Here is a 26,597-nt window from a genome sequence, read left to right on the forward strand (position 1 = left end):
TTAGTGCCACGTGGGAGGAAAGGTAAAGGAGGGGGATTCAGGGCGAGGGCGAGGTTAATTTTGGTTAGAATAATATGGAACACAAATTTCCATGTTTTGTTTTTAAACTTCTGGTGGCTTTCATGTGGGTCCTAGTCTAGTTTACATAAGGATTAAAACAGCAAGGAGAGGAGAGCGGCGTGGGCACCCCTAGGTACAGGGGGACTATGTGGGGTGGATGCACGGAGTGGTCCTTGACTTGCTTTTGCAAAGCATGGTCGCACCTCACTGCTGTCAGGGCACAGGGGTTGCTGTCCAGAGGGCCGCGTGGGAGGAGGACAAAGGCAGAAAGGTTGCCTGGGAGATTCCTGTTGTCCCATGTTGTGTTATTGTCTGAAATTCCCAACACTGAGAACAGGTGCATTGGTGCCGTGTGTGTCCTGGGTAAAGATAAGGTGGGCCTGTCTCTGCTCCTCTCTGGGAGTTACAGCTTCCTGGTCTGTGCTGGCTCTGAAAGAGACAGTAGTCTGAGATGCAGAGACATAGCAGGGCACGGTCCTAGCTGCCACACCAACTTGGTGGGTGTTGGGCAAGTGTTGTCCCCATCTGTGAAAGGAGGAGGGGTCTGGGCGTCTCTGAGACCCTTGTGCCCTGGCGTCTCATGACACAGGAGCACGTTTCCAATGAGCTTACGCTAGCGAGCTGCTCTCCGCAGAGATGGGGGCCCCTGGAACCAATCCATGCAGTGATTGCTGGGTTGTTGGCAAGGCAGTCAGGAGCTGGGTTAATGGTCAGTCCTGGGGTGCGGTGCACACACACATCCCATTCTTATGATATCCCCCCGCAGTGCCCAGGTTCAGGAGGGGAGATGGGCTACGGTTTGGTCTGCCCTGCCCATCCGGCTGGGCCTGGGGAATGGGGCCCCAGCTCGACTTCCGCCCTTTCCAAGCCCCTCTGACCCCAGGCAGGGTCGCTCACCTGTGCTCTGGGGTTCCAGCAGCTCTCCCCACAGAGTGCAGTTCGTGAAGTCAGAAACTACATCTCTGTCATCTTCAGCAGGGGGAGGTGCTCAAGATACATTTGTTGACTTGAGTCCCATGCTTAGGTTCCTCAGGATGCTCTCACCTTTAATTTTTTTTTCCACCTTTAATTAAAAAGAAAATCAAACCCTTCCCACTCTCCCCCGACCCTCTCGAGCTACCCCGGTCCCTCTCCGAGCCTGTCTGAAAGGAGAGAACACCAGCTGTGTCCTTCATTGCCTCACCTTCTAACCCAGTCCTCCAGGTCTGCCTCTCCCTCTGCTCACCTGAAACCATGCTTGAGAATCAGGGTCCACGACTCCTGTGCCGGTCCAGTGGGCACTTCCCAGCCTCCCTCACCCACCCTCTCTGTGGGCTTGGACACCACCACCCTCCGCCCCTCACTCACCTGGCTTTCCTGAGTCCCGAACTTCATCTTCTTGGGCCCATGCGGGTGGTGGTCACCTTGCTCTGCGTCTACCATCTGGCCTTCCTCCATGACGTCTTCTCTGCCTCCTGCCCCTTCTTTAGCTGGCACGTACGGACTAACAGGTCCCAAATCTTCATCTCTGGGCTGGGCTTCTCCCGCACTCCAGACCTCAGTCTGTCTCAAGGTCAGCGTGTCCACATCCAGTGTCCCTCCCTCCCTCCAACCCGCCCATACTGTCTCTAGACGGGACTCACCGTCCACCGAGGCAGGTACTCAAGCCAGAGCCAGCTCGGCCTTGATTCTCCTTTCTTCTCCCCCCTCTCCCGCAGCCCCAGGTGCTGTCCCTCTTCCAGAGCCCATTTCCCCACCTCCCAGCCTGTCCCTGGCCGAGGCGGACGTTCGGAGAGTGAGTCCCAGTGCCCGGCTGGCCTTCTCCATTGTTGCTTGTTCCCATTATTCCAGTGCCTGCGCAGGAATAACATTATTTTTATTCCAGAATGCCCTCCACACGCATCTGAGTTGGCCGTTCTGCCCCCGCCTCTTCTCGTTCACACCTGCCTGGGCTGCTGCCAGAGTGGCCTTTCTAAGAACTCCTCAGGCACCTCCCTGTTGCTCTTGGGATAAAGTCCACACTCCACCCCTTCTTCTGACACCCACTCTGGCCCCCGTGGAACTCTCGGCTCCGGCCAAACCGAGTCCCCTTCAGGTCCGCTGGTGCCCCCTGAGGCCCCTCGGCCTAGCGCCTCTCCCTGACACAGGGAGGGCCGGTGAGGGGTGGGCAGGCCACACTCTGCGGGCTGCATCCCCAGCCCCGCCCCCCATTCCTTTAGGCCCCTTCTTACCCCCAGGCAGACTCATCGCGTGGTGTCGTCATGATGCATCCCCTGTTTCCCACCCACACTGGCAGCTCCTTGAAGACAGGATCTGTGCCTTCCTGACCTTGAGTCTGAGTCCCTTGGTGCCCACATTGTCCAGCTCAGAGATGGCCAAACTACCATCAGTCCCGGGGCGGTGTCTGACCCACCATCAGCTCTTTTTTTTTTTTTTAATATTTATTTATTAAACAACCCATACATTGTTAGTATAGACATCATGCAAGGTTAAAACATACTCAAACATCAAGATCCACATTCAGGGCTTCCCTGGTGGCGCAGTGGTTGAGAGTCCGCCTGCCGATGCAGGGGACGCAGGCTCGTGCCCCAGTCCGGGAGGGTCCCACGTGGCGCGGAGCGGCTGGGCCCGTGAGCCATGGCCACTGGCCCTGAGTGTCTGGAACCTGTGCTCCGCAGCGGGAGAGGCCACGGCAGTGAGAGGCCCGCGTAAGTTCTAGAGGCTGGAAGTCTGGGGTCTAGGTGCCAGGGTGGTTGGGCTCTGGTGAGAGCTCTCTTCTTGGCTTGCAGATGGTTGCTTTCTTGTTGTGTCCTCACATAGCAGAGAAAGAGAGGAAGAGGAGTAAGAGAGAAAAAGAGAGAGAGAGAGAGAGAGCCATCAGCTCTTATAAGTAAAGTGTTACTGGAACACAGCTACGCCTGGCCATTCACACAGCCCGTGGCTGCTGTTGAACTGTGCCTGCAGAGCTGAGTAGTCGTGACAGACTTAGGACCCGAGAAGCCAGAAATATTTACTCTCTGGCCCTTTACAGACCCATGATCTCGCCCACGGTAGGTGCAGTGAGGTTTTAAATGAGCAGCAATAACTGTGTGTTTATGCAGCTTCTTCCACACACCAGGAACTAACTGTGCTAAGCTCAAACCGTATCATCACATTGAAGCCTCCTGGCGGCCTGGTGAGGTTGAGTAGCCAGCGTCTAGGTCCTCTCCTTTTTTCAGATAACAAAACTGAGAAGAAATTAATAACTTGTCCAGCATCGCAGTCGGTGAAGAGGTGGACCAAGGTGGCGTTGAAATGCCTCTCTCCACCTCTGGGACCCCAGCCTTGCCAAGGAAGGAGGAAATAAAAGGGGTGGGGTCACGCAGACAGAAGGGGTGCAGGAGAGGGGAGCTGGGGGAGCGGGTGACGGCGGCCACTGCCTCAGACGCCATGGGGGCTAGAGGGACGCCCGGCCTCAGGCAGTTCATGTCAGCACCTGGGCATCACATTGTAAGCCGAGAATGTTGAAATGCAGGGAACCAAGATCACCTTGAGCAGGGAGACCTCTGTTCCCACTTGGGACTCTGTGTTTCCTAATGACTTTTAAGGAGTTTTGATAAAATTCAGTAGAAGGAGAAGTTAGAGCAGGGCAGACCTGATGCTTGGTTTATGGTTCAGTCCACCACGCTCCTCGAATCAGAAGTTTAAAAGCAGGCTGGTTAGCGAGGGGCTTGGGTGCTGTGGTCCCAAGTGCAGTGGGCAGGAACCCGTTGTTTCTTTGGTTCTATCCCACCTCCTGGAGTTTGGTGCTTTTGTTAGCCTGTCGCTTGGTGACGCTCAGTGAGTGCTGCCCTGAACAGTGTCTCACGGGGTGGGGGCGTGACAGGATGGTGATAACAGCAGCCCACCTGCTTACTGGGCTCGGGCCCTGTGCAGGACTACTTCACGTGCGTTATCGCCTCTGATCCGCCCTCAGCCCTGTTTTCGTGCCCAGCAGAGGACGAGGGATCGGTGGTTGAGAGACATGCGTTTGCTTCAGGCGCCACGGCTGGTAGCGCACGTGGCTGATGGGGGACCGGAGCCATCGGCCCACTTTCCCAGTCACTGCTCCTGGTCATCACGTAGACGAGCAGGGGCAGCTCTCCAGCCACTTGGGGACCAGCTGTCAGGCCTGGCCTGTGATTTCCTGAACGTGGCCCCTCAGCTGTTTGCCGGGCTGGGTCAGGCCTTTACGTAGCCACCTGACTCAGTTGGGGTCAGGTCCTCAGCGGCGGGCTGGCCTCGGGCAGCTGCCCAGAGGCGAGGAGGCGGGCGTCTCCCCGGGGGCCGAGCCCTGGGCTTACTGCGTGAGCTTGGGCTCACTTTCTTGCAGATCTGGCTTCTCGCTTCTGAGGCAGTGAGGTGTGCAAGGCTGGTTATTTCTGTTGCCTAATATATGGTGGAAGTTGATACCACCAGAAAATTGAGATGTTTATGAATAGTACTGATGGTTAGAAGTCATCCTACCCAGTGCTGTATTCTGCTCCTGGTCACCCTTGTCTGTCCCTGCCTGTTGGAAATCTCTGAGGCCTTCAAGGCCCACCTCGCATGCCACCTGTGATTCCCCCTCACGGCATGATTCAGCTGACAGGTGTTCATTGAACACTTCCGTGAGGCCCACAAGAGAAGTGGAATATCCTACCCCCAGGGGTTCACAGTCTGGGGGAGAAGGACAGGCCAGCTCACCATTGCCTCACAGCATACCCAGGGTGCTCTGGGAGCCCAAGTACCTGACTCAGCAGGTGGGACAGAGAGAATCTGCCACCACTTCTCAGAGGGGCCAACTCAGGCTGGGCTTTGGAGGTTGAATAGGAGTTGGTCATGAGGATGAAGGGGTGGCCTGTGCTGTGAGAGCTCAGGGCTGGGAGTGCTGGTGTGTAGACCTGTTGGAATGCCAGGTGAGAACAGTGGGGATGGGACGGTTGCCAGAGAGGGGGGACCAGGTCTTCTTCCTGCTTGAAACCCCTCTGTTTGCTGTGGCTCACACTGTTATTGATAGTCTGGGCCTCTTATCCACACGTGCCCCTTGAGGATGGGCTGCAGGCAGCTTGAGGGCGGTGGAGAGAACACAGGTCTGGAACTCTCTGGCCCAGCTTCGAGTCCCAGCTTCACCCCTTGCTGGCTTTGTGACTTTGGGCTTATTCCTTAATTTACCCAAATCAGCCTCTTCCTCCGTAGGAAGGCACTGTTCCTACCTCCCCCAAGGGCCATTGTGGAGAGTGAGTGGGGCAGGGACAGGGAGTGCCTAGTGCAGGGCCAGCCACATAGCGGACGTCATCTCCAGCAGAGAGAGGGCGCCCAGGGAATTTAGAATTTCAATGATTATACCTTTTACGGCTGCCGGGCTTTGATCAGAACTATGTCCGCTGACCGGAAGGCTTGCAGTTTTCCCTCTACCAAGTATCTTGGATTCTGGCCTTTGCAGGGCGAATGAACGGGTGGTGGATAAGCAGAGCTCCCCGCCCAGCTCCCAGCTGTTAGAACCCAAAAGCGGGGCAAGCCTTAGAACACTGCCCACTGGGAGAAACGGACACGTTCCCCTGTGTGCATGTTCACCAGCTGAAGGCATTCAGGGGAATCTCAGTCCCCCAGAGATGCTGAGTGGTGCTGGAAGGACTCTGGGGAGAGGAGAAACCGAGAAGCCCCTTAACCGGTGCGGGGTGGGGGGTGGGGAGCAGAGATGAGGTGAAAGATCGGAATCCCTTGTGTGTGCTGGGCTGCATGCACAGGACCAAGAGCTCCTCGGACCCCTTGCCTGTGAGGGACCCTGCAAGGGAACAGCCATCATATTCTACACCCAGCACGTGCCGGGCACACAGGAGGCCTAGGGACTTATTTATGGGGTTCACAGTCTTAAAGACCCTGTTTCCAGGACATCGCTGAGAACTGTTGTTTTTCCAAGAGTATGTATGTAAAATGTTCAGATACGAGCTGTGCATTGAATGAAAGCTTGTCTGAGTAGCTGTTTTTCCCCAAGACCCTGATCAGTGGAATGAGTGTTGAACTGAGAGGACTAGACTCAGTCCTTGAGCCTGGGACAGACTCTTAGCCCCACCCCTTCCTTGTTGAGGAAATGGAGGCTCAGCGCGGTCCCGGATCTGTCGGTGGAGTCCACTCGTCCGACCAGACCAGGTCACAGATGTCACGTGCCTTTGCACTGTGGCCGGCATAGGAAAAGTTACCTTCCCGGATTTAAATATTTTCTTTCAGTCGAGAAAGTCCATTTGGCCTGACCCGATGAAAAAGGTGGAGGTGCTCAAAAGTGGAGACAGAACTCTCGCAGCTGCAGCCCTATCCCTGGATTGTTTGTTCTGGTCTCGGAGCTCTGTCGTCCTGAACCAGGTGTCTTTATCTGATGGTGCTCATGTCTTTTTTTTTGCTGCCCAGGAGCTGAGAGAAGATAATATCATTTTAATTGAAACCAAGGCCATGCTGGAGGAACAGCTGACTGCCGCTCGAGCCCGGGGCGATAAAGTGCATGAGCTGGAGAAAGAGAACCTGCAGCTGAAATCAAAGCTTCACGACCTGGAATTGGTATTGCAGGCTGTTGTCGCTCAGATCTGTCTAAACAGATTGGGGAGGTTTCGGGTTTGTGCTGCGCCCCTCTCTGGCTTTTCCGTCACTGGGTTTGGTGCCACTGCCGACACAGTGACTCGCTGACTGCAGAGAGTAGCTCGCCCAGCTCAGCGGGTTCGGGTGGGCACCACTGAACGCCTACAGACGGGTAGGACGGTACCTCTGGGTTGCTTTTCTGTACAGATGAGCTAACGTGTGTGTCTTCTGCAAGCAGGGTCTCTGCTGGCTTTTACGGTGTGGGCTGAGCTGTGATTTGTGAGTTTCTTTACAGGCTTCTCAAGGCTTGTTAGGTTCCCTAGAGCCTCGAAGCCACCTGTCACCATGGTACTTGCTCTAAAGCTCTGGGCCATAAGTCACTTAGTTCAGACAGCGTTCAGTTAGAGACCTTGGCTCTCTTATCACCTCCGTTGCCAGTCAAGGTATCTTTCAGTGGCTGTAACTCTCACAGCTGGGCCCCGTGTTGGACTCGTTTCTGTGCAGGGAAGTGAGCAGGTGCCTGGGGTCCCTTCATCCTCGAGGAATGAGGGTGAATGCACGGGGGCCGGGGCATGTCCAGAGGGGCCCGCCCGGCCACGTTCTCACTCCGTCCTTCTTCCTGCGCTAGGACCGGGACATGGATAAGAAGCGAATAGAGGAGCTGCTGGAAGAGAACATGGCCCTCGAGATTGCGCAGAAGCAGAGCATGAATGAATCCGCCCACCTCGGCTGGGAGCTGGAGCAGCTGTCCAAGAACGCAGACCTGTCCGACGGTAGGTAGCGCCCGGTGCCGGGGAGCCAGCCTGGCTGAGGCCGCTTCCTCATCCACGGAGCGGAGCCCTCAGCTCTGTATCTTCCATGTCAGGCCATCCATTCACCCCAAGTAAGTAGGATTTCCTTCAAGTGCCATTTGGAACTGTTTCATTACCCTTCTCCCCAAGGAGAACATGAGGGGTCTGGCAGCCTTGATGTCAGGACATGAAACACAAATCAAGTGTTGCCAGGTTTCCCAGTTCCCATATGGACGGTCCCAGGAGCTTCCAGATTACAGCACGCTGACACCGGAGGGCATCGTGGGCCTGTCTGTGGACGGTTGAAAGCTCTGGATGGCAGGAGACGTCCCCAGTGGTCACTAATCCCCACTAGAAATGTACCTTGGGCATTATTTCCTCCATTCATTTGCATAATTGGGCAAGACGGATGCAGTCTGTTCTCTGTCTCTCTGGGTGGGAGCTACTAAGAGGCTGCTTCTCACAGGACCCAGGCCTCTTCTTTTCCCTCCTATGCTTGCACCGCTGCCCCTGCGCAGACAGATGGGGTGTCGGCCAGGGGAAAGTGGGTGGGGCAGCAGTCAGCACCGCAGCAGGAAGCTTCGGCGCCCAGCAAACAATAAGCCAGTTCCTGTGTTCAGAAATAGCACACGTGCCCCCGATAGTGCGAGTTATTGTTTAGTTAGAGCTGGACAGAGCGAGGTAGGGCTTTTGGCTGGTTTGGGGGCTGCTTTTTCAGTTCTGATAAACACCCCCTCAAATAATGGCAAGGTCGTTGAGTGTAGCTGGAAACCTCTTCTCTTCGAGGGGTCCCATCAGTTCCAGACAAAAAAATCAGCTTATTAAACTGCTCATCTCTGAGGGAAGTTAGTCGTATCTGTGCTTCGGTGCCCGCACACTGTGCTGGGGGCCGAGGGTGGGGTCACTCTGATTCCCGGCTCTGGGAGGAGTACAGGTCCATCGGGGAGGGCCACTGCCCCCTGGCAGAGCGGAGAAGTGGTGCAGGACTCCTGGGACAGTCCCAGACCAAATAAGAGTATTTCTGTTAGAAACCAGGGTGACCTGTGGGGTCAGAAAGCCTCACCCCTTTAGATGACTACTCAGTACAGTCTGTGGGCCCTTTCAGGTCAGTGAGCACGATTTATTCTTGGTGTTCCCAACTCCCGGTGCTTAGCTGGGAGCTGATGAACATTGACCTGAATGAAGGCATGATGCAGGCAGAGCCTGCATATACTTCTGCATGTGTGCTGTGCCGCCTTCTTGATTCAGAAAGACCTGGCGTAAAGTCTTGGCTCCTTCACTGGAGGTTAGCTGGGTGACCTCTTTCAGACCTCAGTTTCCTTGTCTGCAAAATGGGAGTAATGAAGCTGCCTCATAGGAGGAGACAGTGAAACATGATGCCATGCCTGGCCCACGGCCAGCAATAAGGGACAGCTGTTCTTGTTGCCAAGGTCTTAATGAAATACATCCCATCGCTCTGGTTGCTTGGGGTGCTAATGAGTGTGGCACTCAGTAGTAAGCTGTTATGTCACAGTACTAGTCTTTGAAGCACTGGCTTTTATGGAAGAAGAAAGGAGGCTCGTGGTCCATGCTGTTGTTTAACTTGTAGGACCTGAGGAATTAGTCCCCACGAGTACAGAGTTTCAGTTTGGGATGATGGAAAAGTCTGGAGGTGGATATTGGTGTTGGTTGCACAGCAATGGGAACATAGCTAATGCCACAGGACTGTACACTTTAAAATGGTAAATTTTATGTTAAGTATATTTCACCCCAATTAGAAAATGTCCTTTTTTCATGAATGCTGCCAAGGTACTGCCCCAGTGATCCCAGGCTGAGCATTAGCTGAGTTTTAGTTGAGATTTGTTTCATTGGTAGCGTGGTTTCATACGTTGCAAGCATGTGTGCTCACGTGCGTCAGCGCTGGGCCTGGGTCAGAGCCACGGGCACTCTCTCCATCTCCACTGCTTCACGGCCTGTTGTTGCTCGGGGTCTTGAGGACGTTCGGGCTTGTTGGGTCTGAACTGCTATCCTCGGTGCAAGATGAGAACTCAGAGAGGGTGGCACGTGCCTTTCAGTTCTTACGATCGCCCAGAGGATCTCAACACACACACCCTTGTTTCTAGCTTGATGTGCTCACTAGGGAAGCCATCGTCCTGTATGTACCCCTGCCCCTGGGGTGATGAGTAAGAAGCAGGTCGGGGCGCAGCCCTCTTAACAGTGTCATGAGGCTCCCAGAGCTGAGTCTGTGCCATTGATGGGACAGGCGGGGACGGAACAACACCAACCCCTTCTTTCAGGGACTTCCATACACGTTCCTTTCTCCTCCTGAAGAAGCCCCATGACTTACCTAAAGTCATGCACCTGCTGGTGGCAGGAAGGAGCAAAGAACTCCCATTCCTGACTCTCAGGTCTATGGCCCCCTTCTCCATTTGTATTCAAGCTCTTTGAAAGAAAGCAGAGTAGATAATCTCCCTTTTTCTGTCTTTAGCTTATATTTTCATCGCACTTAGCATTTTTAAAGCAGTTTACATGTACTATCTCATATTTTTGTCAATGTAATCGTGAAATTAAAAAATGAAATCTCTGTCCAAAGGACCTTATTCAGGGATGGCAAGTACTGGGCATACGTGCCCACAGAGCCTTCTGCCACCAGTGGCAGACATAACTAGTCGATTACCGTGCCCCTCCTGCTGAGCCACCCAGACTCCCACTAGTCTCAGAGCTGGCACAGAAAATGTCGCCTATTTGCCATCTCTTTTAGGCCCTAAGACCCTTGAGTTGTACCGTCGGTCAGCTTGGTTAGCAGCTTGTTAAGAAGCAGATCCTGGCAGTTAACACAGTCCTAACGTTTGCATTGGCTTCTTCACTGTAATCTGCTTTCCTCTTAAGCTCTGGGCCCAGCTGAGCCAGCAGAGGGACTGAAACTGCCTGAGGGACTTTGAGGCACTAACAGCGACGGCAGCATGTGAAATGGGGGGCACCCAGCCAACCTATGGGAGCCCTTCCCAGGCCCCTCAAACCTAGGGCATGGGGGCCCGATGGCCCCGGCTCATGGCGGCCCGATGGCCCCGGCTCATGGCTGGAAGCAGAGGCTCCTGGATCCTGGGCCTGACTCAGCTTTGTGCTTCAGCCTCCAGGAAGTCGTTTGTGTTTGAGCTGAACGAGTGCGCCTCTAGCCGCATCCTGAAGCTGGAGAAGGAGAACCAGAGCCTCCAGAGCACCATACAGGGGCTGCGGGACGCGTCCCTGGCGCTGGAGGAGAGCAACCTCAAGTGCGGGGAGCTGGAGAGGGAGAATCACCAGCTCAGCAAGAAGGTAACCCGGCCTAGGCGGGTGGACACCCCTCCCCCAACCCGGTCTGCCCTATAGAGGCTAGTCGGTGGCCAGGCAAGGCAGTCAGGTGTCGCTGAGGATGCGCCGCTGGGAGAAAAGCAGAAGCCAGTGCAGCCGCAGTTAATTACACAATAATAGAAGAACAAGAGCACTTGCGAGAGGAGTTAAGAGGCAGCGTGGCTTGTGCCTGCACTGCCTTGAGGGTACGTCTCGGACAGTACTTGACCTGTGTGCCTCCTCGTCTTCATCTGTGAAATGGGGTTAGTGGGCTTCCCACCTAACACGTGTTGCGTGGACTCCATGAGCTAGTGTATGTAAGGAGTCTGGCACGTGGTAAGGGCTCAGTGAAAAGAAAACAGTGGACTGTGAAAAAGCATAGGATGGATCATAGGGGAGAGGAGGCAATGATGTAAGTCACACCTACGTGTGTGGGGAGTAGGGACCACTGATGGGCATTTTAGGGCACTGCTGGTGGTAAAACAGGATCAGTGCTCACTCCCTCCTCTCAGTCTACGAGATGGAAAAGAAGAGATGGCTGAACGGTATTTGCCTTTCAGGACAGCTGCTGGGTCTTCCCAGGAGCACAGGAGAACCCAGACATCTGGGAGAACAGACAGAGGCTTACAGAGCAGTCTTCCTTCTGCAGTTAGGAGGACCCCCCCACCCCGCATTTGCACTGGGGATTCAGTCTCAGGTGCAGAAAGGGGCCGTTGAGAGGCTAGGGATCGCCTCCAGGTCTTGGTCACTCCAGGTCAGAGGGCCTCAGAACACCTAGGCCACACTGCGATGGCGCAGTTGCATCGTGGGCTCCGAGCACACCAGCTGTCAGAGTCCAGCTGAGGAAGAGGACGCGAGCCCCGTTGCTTGCTGACCGCCATGCAGGCCTGGTGCTTTCGGGTGTCCCACCTGCCCGCGAGTCCTGCCAGTGTCATTCTCTGCTGCACAGGCAGTGGGAGGGGCACGGGCTGCAGGGAGAGACCTGGGCTCCGCTGGTCCTGGCTGTGCTGGTCCCTTGTCTCTGTGTGAGGCTTGGGACAGCCCCTCCTTCTGTGAACTGGTCTCTGGAGCCCCCTCGTGGGACCTCCCAGGCTTGATTACTCGCTCTTCTTGTCCCTTTGAAGCATCGTGTGCCATGCAGCATTTCGGCCGACAAGCATTTTGTCCTGCCTTCGTAGGACGATAGAAAACCCCACCCCATCTCATGCGATGTCTCTCAGCGTGGAACAGCATGGGGAAGGCAGCTAGGCGGTTTAGGCTTTTTAGATTCACATGGCCCTAGCACAGGAAATGTCTTTATAAGTGGCAGTTCGACCTTGGCCAAGATAAAAAAGAATCAGCCTTTAGAAAGATGAGAACCGTTGACTCTGTGGGTCCTCACGGGTCTGCTGCAGAAAGCCCGCAACGTAATAGCGCTGGCCCGGCTCCCAGCAGCCCTCTGAGATGACCGCTCACGCTTTTCCCCACCCTCGTGGCTCACTCTGGCCCCTCCTCTGCACAAACAGGATGGCAGTGGGTGCTGCCTGCCCGGCATTACTCCTCAGCCCCCGTCTCTCAGGCCCCACCCTCCTGCTTCCCCTCGGGGTCAGTTCCCTGGTGGGACACCAGCCCTCTCCTGCCACGGTTCTTAGGAGGCATGTCTTGGCATAGAATCCCTGGCAGGAGGGAGGTGCCGCAGTTCCCAGGCCCGTCCTGTGTCTGGTGCTGGGATCCCTGGGAGGCGGCCCTCTGCCCGCCAGAGCGCCTCTTCCCCACCTGCTCAGCCTGCCCGTGGCCTGACCAAACCTGTCCTGGCCCAGCAGCCGTGGTTTTGCTCTCTCCCCCCAGAGCCGAGCACTGACGGTGCCCCCTAACATTGGATGGGTGGACACCTCAGCCCCAGCTGGAGGGCTCACTGGACCCTAATCCATCTCAGCTCACCCCAGTTTCCCTCCTCCAGCCTCAGCCATCCCACCCTCCTCGGCACCCCCCCATGTGGCCTGTCTGGGCCCCAGCTGACACTCGTCAGTCAATCAGTGAACCCCCAGGTCCCGCTGGTGCCAGCCTGGTTCTTACCACACCCCAAGCATAGCCCAGGCTGCGAGCTTGCTTAGGTCTGAAATGTCTGTGGAAACCCTAGTTCCCTGAAGTTAATATCCTCCCCTCTAACCCACAAAACTTCCACGGACCGTAGAGAAGCTGCCTCCTTCCTGCGACTGTGAATCTGCATTGATGTCCTAAGAGTTAAGAATCCTTATTTTCAGGGGAAGGGGCAGCCCTTTGGGGGCCTGTTACTAGAAGGAAAGAGCAGCCCGGGGCTGAGAGGCAGGCCCCCGGCACCCACATGGCCTGGGACCCGGAGTGGCCCCTGCAGCCCAAGGCAGGTGCTTTGGGAAGGAAGGACGGGAAACCTCTCAGGGCTGGCAGGCCTGGAGCTAGCCCACATCTCCGCCCAGCGAGTTCACCCCAGGGGCACCGAGGTCCTTCAGGGATGGGCTCTGGTTCCGTGGCAAAAAGAGCCAGAAAAGGAGAGAGACGGCTTGGGTGTGGGACCTGGGGAGATCACATCTTTAGACCAGAAGCAACAGCAACGAGAAATGCAGAGGTTGGAATAATGTTCCTTTCTCTGGGAGAGAAGAGGCAGCAGGGATAGGCTATTAACAGTAAGGGTGGGGGTAAGCCAGCAGGCCCCCCTGACTGTGAGTGAGGACTGGGGGGTCGGCCACGGGGGGTGTGCCCCGGCTCTGCCCCGTCGTCACTGCGAGGCCTCGGGCCAGTCGCTGAGCCCCTCTGGGCCCAGCGTCCTCCTGAGTATTTGGTTGCCTTTATTCCCCAAGGCCGTTGTCTCAGGCGTAGGCTTTACCATCGGAGGTGATCCCTGGTGCCCGGCCGAGTCCCAGGCCTTGTGCCAGGAAGTGGGGCAAAGATAAGGAAGGATTAGAAATACGTTCTTGCTTTTGAGAACCACTCGGATGTTCGCCGCGTTATAGCGTGTTTTCCTGTGGACCCCAGCTGGGTGGGGCTCCCCAGTCCTGGGGTCCCCGGGTTGGGGCAGGGGGGGTTGAGGTGCTGCCGTGATATGACAGTAGGAGTATGAGCTCGGCCCGGCTCTCCCCGCTGGTGGGCTGGTGGGGGAAGGAGCTTGCGTGCTGCTCCCTCCTGTGAGGGTTTGAGAGCTCCCAGATCTGTGCGCCAGGAAGGCAGCGCGCCCCTCACCCGAGGACAGGTACGCAGAGTCTGCTTTAGAGCAGTGATCTTCCGGGAGCTTCGGAACCTCCCGTGCCAGGCCCCGGCCCAGGTGGGCTGAACTGCTGCAGGCTCGGCCCTGCTGCTCACGGGGGTCGTTGGGCATCTCGGGGTCGTGGCCCGAGGTCCAAGGTCTTTCAGAGCTTCGAGAGCCATCTGGTCTTTGCAATCTATTTTTTCAGGACAGCCATCCCAAACCAGAACATCAGGATCATTTAGGAGCATGTCAAAATGCAGACCGGCTAGTCAGGAACTCTCTGGGTGGCCGGGCCCGGAGCGCTCGTGGGGAGGGGCGGCGAACATCGCTGCACCCGCCGCCGCCTGCTAGGCGTGTGCCGAGCACGACACAGTGACAGAAACTCTCAAGGATGCTCGCTGCTGGTCCTGCATCAGTTACAGAAACTTGCTCGTGGTGATGTCATTAGTAGGGAGGGACTGGACTCTGAACTCTGTCCCTGTGACACCAGAGTCATGCCTCTTTCCCAACTCCAGTCCCCCACTCTGAGGGGTTTGGCGTTGGCGGGAAGGGGAGCAGCGTTGGCGGGAAGGGAAGTCCTCGCAGTGCAGACACCAGCATGGGCATCTCCTAGGAGCTCAATCTCAGGCCCTGCCCTGGACCTACTGAGTGGATCAGGATTCACCACCTGATCCAGGTGTTAGACACGATGAAGTAGCTAGTTCGTGTTTTAGGAAGGTCAGGCGGGGTGACCCCAGCAGAAGAGCTCGGTGTCAGGGAGGTGATTGGATGGTTGTCCAGGCCAGAGGGAAGGTGGCCCGGCCCTAGCCAGGCAGTGGCGGTAGAGCAGCTTGGGTAGAGAGGGCAGGACTTGGGGACAGAGTTACTGGAGGGTGAAAGAGGAAGGAGGGACATAGCGGAAGACCACTCTGAGCAGCAGGGCGAATAGGTGTGTCACCAAGTGAAGTCCGTGGGACATCCAGTGGTGGTGGCCCCGGGCATGTGGTCTGACCCTTGGGAAAGCGGACAAGGCCTGAGATGGGAGCAGGGAGCCCGGAGGCACTTGGGCACATGGCAGTGCGGGTGAGGAGAGGTGGGCTGGGAGGAGGCTGACTGATGGTGCCCCTGAGCTGGAGATGCAAGTCGTGGGTTAGGAGCTGAGGCTAGAGGGGGCAGGGAGGTCCCTTCAGAGCAACGCCTGGACACTTGCCCTTGAGAAAAGTCCCGTTAAAGTGTTCTGTGGGGGCTGATGAGTTTTGGATTTATTTTAAAACGTAGTTCACTTCGTGAAGCCAACTGTTGCCCGGCTGGGTCTTTTGGGTCTGCAGATCGAGAAGTTACAGACCCAGCTGGAGAGGGAGAAGCAGAGTAACCAGGATTTGGAGACCCTGAGTGAGGAGCTGATCAGAGAGAAAGAGCAGCTGCAGAGCGACATGGAAACCTTGAAGGCTGACAAAGCCCGGCAGGTAGGCACCCCCGGAACAGACCCCTCTCCTGAACCCCTGCCTGCAGGAGGAAGAGTCCGGGATTTAGCCATTTCCTGGGAATCCATCGGGGAAACGTGCATTACCAGGTACCTAGCCTAGCTGCAGCTCAAACCAGCAACTCTCAGTCAGCTGTGGGGGGCACTGGCAGTGCCTGAAGACGATTTTGATTGTCATGACTTGGGGAGGAGAGAGGAGATGCTCTTGGCATGTGGTGGGTGGAGGCCAGGGATGCGGCTAAACGTCCTGCAACACACGGGACCAGCCCCGCATGACAAAGAATGATCCAGCTCCAGACGTCCGCGGCGTCCCGCTGAGCCCGAGGTTTGTTCGCCTCCCGCCACAGGAAGTCCCGGATAGGGGGCAGTCCAGTGCTGGTGCAAAGGCTCTGTGATGCCGTGCAGGGGCCAGGCCTCTCCTCCCTCTGCCAGTCTTAGCAGTGGCTGCCACACACCCTGGAGGGCAAGGGGCAGAGGGAAACCCTCCCGGGACCTTCTGTCACATCTTATTGGCCACACCCAACACATGACCACCGCTACCTGCGAGGGAGCCTGGGGTATCCAATATTTGAGTTTTTCAGCCCCTGATGTAGAGCAGAAATGGGGGGAAGGGATGGTGCCACGTTTCGTGAAGAGACAGGCAGGGCTTCTGCTCAGGTGTGGCTGACGTAGAGGGCAGAAGGACAGGCGACAGGCAAGGCAGTTTCAGACGTGTGCTCTTGAGGGAATAACGCAGAGAACCCTGCTGGATGAAGGCGCTGAGGAGCCCTGGTGCAGGGCTGTCCTGAGGAGCTGCTCACGCTGAGCCCTGGAGAAGGAGGGGGAGCAGTGATGCTGAAGGCCGCTGGGCGCAGGGGTGGTCCAGGGCAGCGGGAGGATCCTGTGCAGGGGCTGCGCGAGGGGAGAGGCGTGAGGGGAGCCCACAGAGGTGGCGGCCAGGATAAACGTACCAAGGGAATCACTATCGTTGTTTTACATGAGAGGGAGAGAGATGGGGTTTATGTTTCTAAATCATCCTGGCCGCCATGAAGGCATTTTAATTTGAACTGTCTCCGTAGGGGTCTCCATGCTGTTCACCTTGTGTCCATATTAACCCCTGGGAACGTTAGGACTTCTTTTTTTTTCTCACTGAAGTATAGTTCAGTTCTGGTGTACAGCAAAGCAGTTCAGGGGTGTGTGTGTGTGTGTGTGTGTGTGTGTGAGAGAGTGTGGTGTGTGTGTGGTGTGTGGGTATGGTGTGGGTGTGTGTGTGGTGTGTGTATGGTGTGTGTGTGTGTGGTGTGTGTGTGGTGTGTGGTTGTGTGTGGTGTGTGTGTGGTGCGTGTGTGGTGTGTGTGTGTGGTGTGGTGTGTGTGTGTGTGTGGTGTGTGTGTGGTGTGTGTGTGTGTGGGTGGTGTGGGTGTGTGGTGTGGGTGTGTGTGTGGTGTGTGGTGTGTGTGTGTGGTGTGTGTGTGGTGTGTGTGTGGTGTGGTGTGTGCGTGGTGTGTGTGTGGTTGTGTGTGGTGTGTGTGTGGTATGTGGTGTGTGTGTGGTGTGTGGTGTGTGTGTGTGGTATGTGGTGTGTGTGGTGTGTGGTGTGTGTGTGTGGTGTGTGTGGTGTGTGTGTGTGGTGTGTGTGGTATGTGGTGTGTGTGGTGTGTGTGGTGTGGGTGTGTGTGGTGTGTGTGTGTGGGGTGTGTGTGTGGGGTGTGTGGGGTGTGTGTGTGAGTGTGGTGTGTGTGTGGTGTGTGTGTGTGGTGTGTGTGTGTGGTGTGTGGTGTGTGGGTGTGTGGTGTGTGTGTGGTGTGTGTGTGGTGTGTGGTGTGTGTGCTGTGTGTGGTGTGTGTGTGGTGTGTGTGTGGTGTGTGTGTGATGTGGTGTGTGCGGTGTGTGTGTGGTGTGTGGTGTGTGTGTGGTGTGTGTGTGTGTGTGGTGCGTGTGTGTGTGGTGTGTGTGTGGTGTGTGGTGTGTGTGTGTGTGGTGTGTGTGGTATGTGTGTGTGGTGTGTGTGGTGTGGTGTGTGTAGTGTGTGTGTGGTGGGTGTGTGGGTGTGTGTGGTGTGTGTGGTTGTGTGTGGTGTGTGTGTGTGTGGTGTGTGTGTGGTGTGTGGTTGTGTGTGGTGTGTGTGTGGTGTGTGTGGTGTGTGTGTGGTTGTGTGTCGTGTGTGTGTGGTGTGTGTGTGGTGTGGTGTGTGGTGTGTGTGCGTGTGGTGTGTGGTGTGTGTGGTGTGTGTGTGGTGTGTGTGTGTGGTTGTGTGTGGTGTGTGGTGTGTGGTGTGTGTGTGTGGTGTGGTGTGTGTGTGGTGTGTGTGGTGTGTGTGTGTGGTGTGTGTGTGTGGTGTGCGGTGTGTGTGGTGTGTGTGTGTGTGGTGTGTGTGTGGTGTGTGTGTGGTGTGGTGTGTGGTGTGTGTGTGTGGTGTGTGTGTGGTGTGGTGTGTGGTGTGTGTGTGTGGTGTGTGTGTGGTGTGTGGTGTGTGTGGTGTGTGGGGGGGTGTGTGGGGGGTGTGTGTGGTGTGTGCATGTGTGGTGTGTGTGTGTGGTGAGTGTGGTGTGTGTGTGGTGTGTGTGGTGTGTGTGTGTGGTGTGTGTGGTGTGTGTGTGTGGTGTGTGGTGTGTGTGTGGGGTGTGTGTGGGGTGTGTGTGGTGTGTGCATGTGTGGTGTGTGTGTGTGGTGAGTGTGTGGTGTGTGTGTGTGGTGTGTGTGTGGTGCGTGTGTGTGTGTGGTGTGTGTGTGTGTGTGTGTGTGGTGTGTGTGTGTGTGTGTGTGTACTTTTTCAGATTCTTTTCCATTATAGATTACTACAAGCTATTGGATGTAGCTCCCTGTGCTGTACAGCAGGACCGTTAGGCTGTTTTTTGGATTCACAATGGGGTGGTCTTTTAGGGCCTATGCTTTAGTCCCCCAGATTAAATCAGACTTTAGCCCCAACTCACCGAAATACATTTGTGCAGCAGCCGCTGTCACTCCTGTCGTGTCTTCCCGCAGATCAGGGACCTTGAACAAGAAAAGGACCATCTCAACCAGACGGTGTGGACGCTGCGGGAGAGGTCGCAGGTCAGCAGCGAGGCCCGCGCGAAGGACTTCGAGCAGGAGAGCAAAGCCCTGCAGGGGACGGTGACGGAGGCCAGCGGCCGGCTGAGCAGCCTGGAGCTGGAGCAGGCGCAGGAGAAGGCGGGGCAGGTGGAGGAGCTGCAGCGGGAGCTGCGGCGGCTGGAGGAGGAGAAGGGGAGGCTGGCGCAGAGGGTGAGCTCCCTGCAGGCGGCGGGCGAGCAGGCGGACGCCATGGAGCGCGAGAGCCGCGGGCTGGCGCTGGAGAACCGGCAGCTGCGCAAGTCCCTGGACGCCCTGCAGAACATGCAGGTGCAGCTGGCCAGCCTGGAGCTGGACAACAGGCAGCTGGACAAGGAGAACCTGGAGCTGCGCAGGACAGTGGAGGCCATGCGCTTCACGGGCGCCAAGGTGGCGGAGCTGGAGCGGGAGAAGCAGGAGCTGAGGACGAGCGTGGAGCTGCTCAAGGCGCTGGGCAAGAAGTCGGAGCGCCTGGAGCTCAGCTACCAGAGCCTGAGCGCCGAGAACCTGCGGCTGCAGCAGAGCCTGGACAGCAGCGGCCAGAAGGCGCAGGCCCTGGAGCGGGAGCTGGGGCAGCTGGAGGCCGAGAACCAGGCCCTGCAGCGTGACCTGGAGGCTCTCCGGCTCGCCAACAGGCAGCTGGAGCGGGCCGGCCAGGACCGGAAGGCGCTGGAGCAGGAGGTGGCCCAGCTGGAGAAAGACAAGAAGCTGCTGGAGAAGGAGGCCCGGCGTCTGTGGCAGCAGGTGGAGCTCAAGGACGCCGTCCTGGACGACAGCTCCGCCAAGCTATCCGCTGCCGAGAGGGAGAGCCGCGCGCTGGACAAGGAGCTGGCCCGCTGCCGGGAAGCAGCCGGCAAGCTGAAGGAGCTGGAGAAGGACAACAGGGACCTCACCAAGCAGGTCACCATGCACACGAGGACACTGACCACCCTGAGGGAGGTGAGACGGGGGCGGGCGGCCCCTTCGGTGGGGGTTGGGCAGGGTCACCGTGCTGCCCGACAGGTGCTTCTGCAATAGAGGTGAGACAGGGAGAGGCCCCTGGCATTTGTCCCCTGCTTCTAAACAGAATGATGCCCAAAAGCATAAAAAAGAAATAGAAATCACCTGTTATGATCTTACGGCCCAGAGATAACCAGGGCTAACAATCCAGCATATTTTATTTCTTCTTTTTTCCTTGTCCATTTGTGTATACACACACTTGATACCCTACCTTCTCCATCCTAGCCCTGTTCTGTTTCTCTCTATTACTATACTTTTCTCATTACGTTAAATAGGTTTCAAGCCATGATTTCTAATGGCAGTGAGGTATTGATTTTATGGACTTACTGTGATTTCTTTCTGGACATTTAGATTGTTTCTGATTTTTCCCACAATTTTAAATAACACTGGGACTCCCCTGGTGGCGCAGTGGTTAAGAATCCGCCTGCCGATGCAGGGGACACGGGTTCGAGCCCTGATCTGGGAGGATCCCACATGTCGCGGAGCAGCTAAGCCCGTGCGCTACAACTACTGAGCCTGCATGCCACAACTACTGAGCCCACATGCCTAGAGCCCGTGCTCCACAGCAAGAGAAGCCACTGCAATGAGAAGCACACGCACCGCAAAGAAGAGTAGCCCCTGCTCACTGCGACTAGAGAAAGCCCGCGTGCAGCAATGAAGACCCAACACAGCCAAAAATAAATTAATTAATTAATTTTAGAAAAACACTGGACATCCTTGCACACACGCACCTTCACGAATGTATTTATTTTCTTAGGATATATGCCTAGAAGTGCAATTACAGGATGAAAGGGTGCGACTGTTTTACAGTTTCTTGGTGAATATGTGTCTTACTTTTCCCTGGTAGTTTTTGCATGGCTCACCCGGGCTTTCCTGCAGCGCCACAGGGTGAGTCACTGCTCTAGTAAACGACTCCAGCGTCTGAGTGGCCCATCACAGAAGCCGAGTGTCCACACGTGTGGAAGTTCCATGTGACTGTTCACAGACACCTGGTGCCCTCCATAATGTGGCCCGGCTGTCCCACAGTGGAGCCCTCTTCTGGCTCCTCTACCTGCAGCAGGAAGATGAAGAAGAGAAGGACCACACTTCATGGGGCAGAATATGGTCTCATAGCCGCACCTGACAGCCAGGGAGGTTGGGACATGTGTTCCAGCTGTGTGCCGAGGAAGAAAAAGAAATAGACTTGGTGACCACGGAGAGGTCTCCACATTAAAAAAAAGATCACTGAGTGTCAGTGCGAGCAGATCAGTACACTGTTGGGGAGAGATGCAAGACACCAGCCTGACCCATAGCCCCTGCCTCTGTAAGCGTAAGTTAGGTTATGCTGCAGTAACGAATGACCCCAGAATCGCAGGGCTTGTCATGTCCAAGGCTGGTTTCTCTTTCACGAAAGTCCAGGTGACTCTGGAGAGCTCAGCATCCCAGGCGGCTTTGATCTCACGGCTCCACCATCTCAACGTGGGGTTTGGGCATTCCCCGAGGCAGGGGAGAGGCAGCTGGAAGATCACACACTGGCCCTTCCATGCTGCAGCCAGGGAGCGACCCCGGAATGTTTGGCGAGCACCACCCTCCGTCACACTGCTGTTCCAGGCCTTGGGGTGTGTGTGGTAGGGGGTCCTCGTGTGTGCAAATAGCTGTGACACTGGGCAAAAAACGGTATAACTCCCTGGAGAGTTACAGAGGTGTGGACTAGAGTAAGTGAACCCCTAAATGAGGTCAACATCCACTTTTGAAGAGTAAATCAAAACCAGTATTTAAAGTAAAATCTTTCTCCTCTTTACACTTTGTTCTGAGTTCTCTGCAATGAGCTAACTAGTTATTGATCCATTACTGCGTGGAAAAGGCAATCACGTTCACAGAATTCAAACCCGCTCCTCAGAGATCACCATAAGTGGTATTTCAGACACTTGTCTGGATGTGTTTGGAGCACGTTCGATCCTTCCTGGACACGCTGCCACATGGTCTGGTATCTTGAACTCCGGGCGCTGGGAAGGTGTGCTCATCCGTTCCCTTTGGAGGCATCCCTGAGGTTCACCGTCCCCACAGAACCGCCTGCTTGGCCCTCGAGACACCCAAGCTGGCCATGGCTCGAGAAGGTGGTCGCTCAGCCCTGAGACTGGCCTGCGCCAGGCCCTCCTGCCGTTTCCGCTGGGCTCTTTTCCCACGCTTGTCCTCACTGTCCCCACAGGACCTGGTGCAGGAGAAGCTGAAGAGCCAGCAGCTGAGCAGTGAGCTGGAGGAACTGAGCCAGGAACTCGAGAAGCTTGGCCTCCACAAGGAGCTGCTGCTGCGGGATGACAGCAGCAACGGTGACACGTGAGGACCCCTCCCTGGGTGGCTGCAGGCTTTTTCCTCTCACGCCTGCATCCCAGCGCCCCCGCACCCTGCAGGCTCCGCGCCCCAGCCCCACCCCCAGAGCTCAGTTTACTTTTCACACCCGAGGGCCTGTTGTCACGTGGCACTTTCTATCCAGGGCCTCCTTCCTGGACATTCCGAGGCGGGAGTGGAAGGAGATTCTTTTGTCCAATGAAAAGGCTTCTGAACTTTTTTCTAGTTAGGCTTTTTTCGAGCAGTTTTAACTTCACAACAAGAGTGAGGAGAAGGTGCAGAGATTTCCTGTAGAGCCCCTGCCCCCGATGCGCACCCTCCCCCACCATCAACACCCCCACCAACACCTCATCATCACCCAGAGTCCACGGTTGACATCGGGGTCATTCTCGGTGTTGCATGTTCTGTGGATTTTGACAAACGTGTGATAGCCTGTATCCACCCCTATAGCGTCATACAGGGTATTTTCACTGCCCTAAAAATCATCTGTGTTCCACCTGTTCGTTCCCTCTCCCTCCACCAGCCCTTTAATTTTTTTAAATTTTAACTCTTGCTGCCTTTGCCAGCAGTGCTTTCCTAAATCATCTCGCTTTTCAAGGAAATCCAACACCTTGGACTTTTGTTGGACTTGTAACCAACGTGATGTCCTTTAGGTGTGGTGAAAAGGCCACACAGATTTACCGCTTACCTAGCACTGTGGTCTTGGATGGATTCCTTAACCTTTCTGAGACTCTGTTTCCCCATCTGTAAAATGGCCATAACAATACATGAAACGACGCCTGGAAAACTATAGCAGTGATGTTTCATTGACGGTGTCCCAGACATATCTATGCCAACAGCCTGGGGAACAGCTCTAGGTGATGGTTTTTGACTCCTGCAGTTCTTCTGGGACACATCTTGCAGCGTGACGCGGAAACCAGCTTAGTGGGGGAGGGGCGTGTTGGCAGCTGGGAGACTGGGAGCTTGTGGGTAGAAGAGGCAGATGAATACTACTGTGTATTTGTATTTTTCAGGAAATACAAGATTTTGGAGAGCATAACTGAATCAGCATTCAAAACAGCACTAGCCAGGAAAGAAGAAAAGATTGTGTTCTTAGAAGCACAGATGGAAGAGAAGGCCAGCCTGACTCACCACCTACAGAACGAGCTCCAGGTGGTAAGAGCAGCCCCCGTAGGGTCAGGCCGTAGGTCCTGGCTGTGAGGTCCCTGCCTCACCTTTCCCAGCCCCTCACCTGGGTAGCAGAGGGGCGGCCTGGATGCCCGTGTTCTGGAGCAAGTGTCGACGGAGTGGACCCCTGAGGCTCGGGAGGGAGAAGTCTGGCTGCGCTCACGTGGCTATAAAGTCGGGACTGGGTCCCGGCTGCTGCCCGGCAGTCACCTCTGCAGGGAGGGGGCAACGTGCAGGACGGAGGTCCTCCCCGCAAGAGCAAAGGCAGGAGTCTGGCGGGTCCAGTGCCGGGCGAGGGGTTGGGCATGCTGACGGGGGTGGGTTTGGTGCGGGGCCCCGAGCCCGGCCTCTTCCTGCCCCAAGTCTGCTTTCCCGTTCTCGCACCCGCAGTTGAAGAAGGAGTGTGAGATCCTCAGGAAGAGCCAAGAAGAGGGGAAGCAGGTGCAGAACTCTTTCAAACACCCTGTGGGGCCGTTGGTCGAGGGTCACCCGGGGAAGGAGCGCTGGGGGCCCAGCCCCAAGGAGGCCACGATGGAGCTGCTCCGTGTGAAGGACCGGGCCATCGAGCTGGAGCGCAACGTGAGTAGGGAGAGGCCACTGTCGACAGTTCTGCAGACGGAGCAGGAACTCCCATTACCGGGAAGGACCCGGGGTGTCAGAAGCTGTTGAGATTTATCCAGGTCTCGTTGGCCTCTTCTTGAGTTCCCTGGCAAGTCCCGTTTGCTCCTTGCCACTTGAGGTCCCTTCAACCTTTCTGACTGAAGGGGCAGGTCCCCCTTTTCCCCGGGGACTTACTCTATGCTTCCTGCACTGGGTCTGGGGCATCTCCACCAGCACTGTTTCCGCAGTGATCTGTGTTTCGGTGCTCTTCTGGGGGTCGACAGACCACGGTCCGCCCCCTGTTTTCATAAATAAGGTTTTATTGGCCCACAGACACACCCTTTGCTTACACATCGTGTGGGACTGCCTTTCCACGGCGACGGCAGGGGTCACTGGTTGAGGTAGAGACCCTATGGCCGGCAAACCCCAAAATAATATTTGCCGTCTGGCCCTTTACAGAGCGAGTTTGTCCACACACGTCTAAACCCCTGATCTTGTTTGACGTCTCCCAACAGCCTTATGAAGTAGATAGTGACTATTTTCCTTTGACAGATGAGAAAGGTGAGACGGAGTTTAAGAGACCTGACCCTAAGCCCCATGCTGGTCAGGGAGAGCGCAAGACCACACCCCACGCGTCCGGGCCCAGTCGGTGGCGTATCTTGCTCGGCCTTTATCGGTCTCACGGAGCATGAACCGCCGCCTTCTACCCGCTGTCACCCGAGCGGGGTGAGGCTTTAGGGCAGGCTCTGGCTCCCTGTTCTGTGCGAGAAGCTCACAGACATGCATTCTCGGGGTGGTCAACAGAAAACAGAGAAGAGCACAGAAGACAGAAAGGATGCAGCAGGTTTAGCTCCAGCTCGCCTTTGCCTCACACTCACTCGCTCAGGTTCTTTGCAGCGTCTCCATCATGTATATTCGCTTCTCTTGTGAAAGCACGTACAAAAAAATTTTTTTCTAATTCTGTTGTCTTTCCAAGAGGGAAAATGTTACTTCTCTCATCCGGTGGATTTTGGCTTTGGCCCCCAAAGGGTTCCACGACTCTGTACCTGCTAACCAGCCGTCCCTGCAGCTGCTTAGCAGGTACAGAGCCGGGGTCTGACTGGTCTCATGCTTCCCCCTTCCCCAGAACGCGGCTCTGCAGGCTGAGAAGCAGCTGCTCAAGGAACAGCTGCAGCACTTGGAGACCCAGAACACGGCCTTCAGCAGTCAGATCCTGACGCTGCAGAAGCAGAGCGCCTTCCTGCAGGAGCACAACACCACGCTCCAGACGCAGACGGCTAAGCTGCAGGTGAGGGCATGGCCGGGCAGCTCTTGGCGGGGGGAGGATGCTCTGTGTCTCCTAGAGACTGGCCCCAGCACTCTGACGACTCCTAATCAGTAAGACAAAGCATGGGAGAGTTCGGTGTTCTGTTTTATTTTTGATAGACTCATTGTAAACCGAGGTTCCTAGCCTCAGGATCTTTGAAGTTGGTTTTCAGTGACTGAACACGGCTGCCCAGGCAAAAAAAAAGTTTATTTCCCTGCTTTTCCCTTGCAGTCTTGTCTGTTTCCCAAAATCTGTTTCTTGAGATGCTGTTAGGAATGACTTGGAAAAGAGGTTCTGGGATCAAATAAGTTTGGTTCGACAGAGTTAAGCACACTTCTTCACTGTAGGACCTGGCAGAGCCTCTTTGAAGCAAATGTGAATTTTTGATCTCTACGAGTGAAGTAAGGTATGAAGTAGCTCCCGGGCTGGTGAGAGCATCTAGCCAAGAGTGTTCTGGACCACACGTTTTAGGATGTTGGCTTTTATTTACCATTAATAGATTGTGGGAAAGTAAATGATCGTTTATTGCAGTTTCTGAGAAAGGTGTTTGAAAATATGTAACGTGTGGGTCAGAGACAATGAATAGGAGACTGGCAAAGAGGTTGGGATTCGTTCTGTTAAAACGAGCAAATAGGATGTTGGCTTGTAGTTTTGTTTTGGTTGGGGTTTTTGGTTATGGTTGTCATGTCTTTGTCTGGTCTTGATATGAAGGTAATTCTGACCTCAGAATTAGATCGGAAGTGCTCCCTTCTCCTAAATTTCTAATAATTTTGGACGTTGGATGGATGTTCTGTAAGCGTCAGTTAGGTCAAGGTCAAGGTAGGTTGTTCAGGTATTTTGTGTCCTCAGTGATGCTCTGTCCTTTAAAAAGAGGCTTTTAAAAGTATTCAAAGAGGGTATTATTCAGAGAGAGGACCTTATTTGCCCCAAAGGTCCCGTCTGCGGAGAGCGGCTCAGGAGTGAAGCGCCCCGCGACAGTCTGTTGATGCCATCTGGCCTCCAGCAGTTCCTTAAGTCCTGGTAGAACTGTCCTTGGTCCCAGCTGCGTCTTGCCTGCACCGATGGTCCCTGTTATCTCAGTGTCAGCCTCCAGCCCCCTCTCCCTCTCGGCAGGTGGAAAATTCCACTCTGGGCTCCCAGAGCGCCTCACTCACCGCGCAGTACGCACTGCTCCAGAACCAGCAGACAGCCAAGGAGAGCGAGCTCGAGAACCTGCAGAAGCAGCAGGAAGAGCTGACGGCCACCTACCAGGCCCTGCTGCAGGACCACGAGCACCTGGGCGCACTCCACGAGCGGCAGTCCGCGGAGTACGAGGCCCTCATCCGCCAGCACAGCTGCCTGAAAACACTGCATCGCAACCTGGAGCTGGAGCACAGGGAGCTCGGGGAGAGGTATGTGCCGGCGGGGCGGGCTCCCCTGGGTTCCTGTCCCCGCCTCTGCTCTGTGCCCCTCGGGTCTCCTCTTGGCCTGCAGCTTCACACTGTCCGGGGCACCAGAACTCTCCAAAAGGGAGGTAAATCAAAGTCACCCTTAGCAATTTGGAGTTAGTGCAGCTGGAGACCGAGTGTCGGTGGATCTCCAGGTGGAGAAGGGGCGTCGTGGCCAGTCTTGGCTCAGGGAAACCTGTTGTTGGTGTGGGGTCCCTGCTCCCCTAAGGATTTTCTTCTCTCCTCCCTTTTCTCTCCAAACTAAGAATAAGGAGGAAGTTCACTACAGCTGCCAATTTACAATGACACATCTTGCCCTGGCTTCTCAGTTCTTTTCTTGCCTGTCAAG

The 26,597-nt window shown here is 55.6% G+C and overlaps 1 protein-coding gene across 9 annotated transcripts in view; it reads left to right on the top strand.

Annotated features, from left to right (window-relative positions):
• CCDC88C (coiled-coil domain containing 88C) overlaps positions 1 to 26,597 on the top strand; it is a 129,383-nt gene that overhangs the window by 72,331 nt on the left and 30,455 nt on the right. For all 9 annotated transcript variants that reach the window (XR_010941052.1, XR_010941063.1, XM_067727589.1 and 6 more), the window contains exons 11-20: positions 6,445 to 6,591; positions 7,238 to 7,382; positions 10,510 to 10,694; positions 15,219 to 15,356; positions 18,338 to 19,360; positions 21,609 to 21,736; positions 22,762 to 22,903; positions 23,306 to 23,494; positions 24,642 to 24,803; positions 25,935 to 26,212. Coding sequence is in view for 7 of the 9 variants with exons in the window: in XM_067727589.1 (XP_067583690.1) it covers positions 6,445 to 6,591; positions 7,238 to 7,382; positions 10,510 to 10,694; positions 15,219 to 15,356; positions 18,338 to 19,360; positions 21,609 to 21,736; positions 22,762 to 22,903; positions 23,306 to 23,494; positions 24,642 to 24,803; positions 25,935 to 26,212 (2,537 nt within the window). In the remaining 2 variants the exon portion in view is untranslated. The remainder of the gene's footprint in view (positions 1 to 6,444; positions 6,592 to 7,237; positions 7,383 to 10,509; positions 10,695 to 15,218; positions 15,357 to 18,337; positions 19,361 to 21,608; positions 21,737 to 22,761; positions 22,904 to 23,305; positions 23,495 to 24,641; positions 24,804 to 25,934; positions 26,213 to 26,597) is intronic.

The sequence above is a fragment of the Pseudorca crassidens genome, chromosome 1, assembly GCF_039906515.1.
Source record: "Pseudorca crassidens isolate mPseCra1 chromosome 1, mPseCra1.hap1, whole genome shotgun sequence".
NCBI lineage: Eukaryota > Metazoa > Chordata > Mammalia > Artiodactyla > Delphinidae > Pseudorca > Pseudorca crassidens.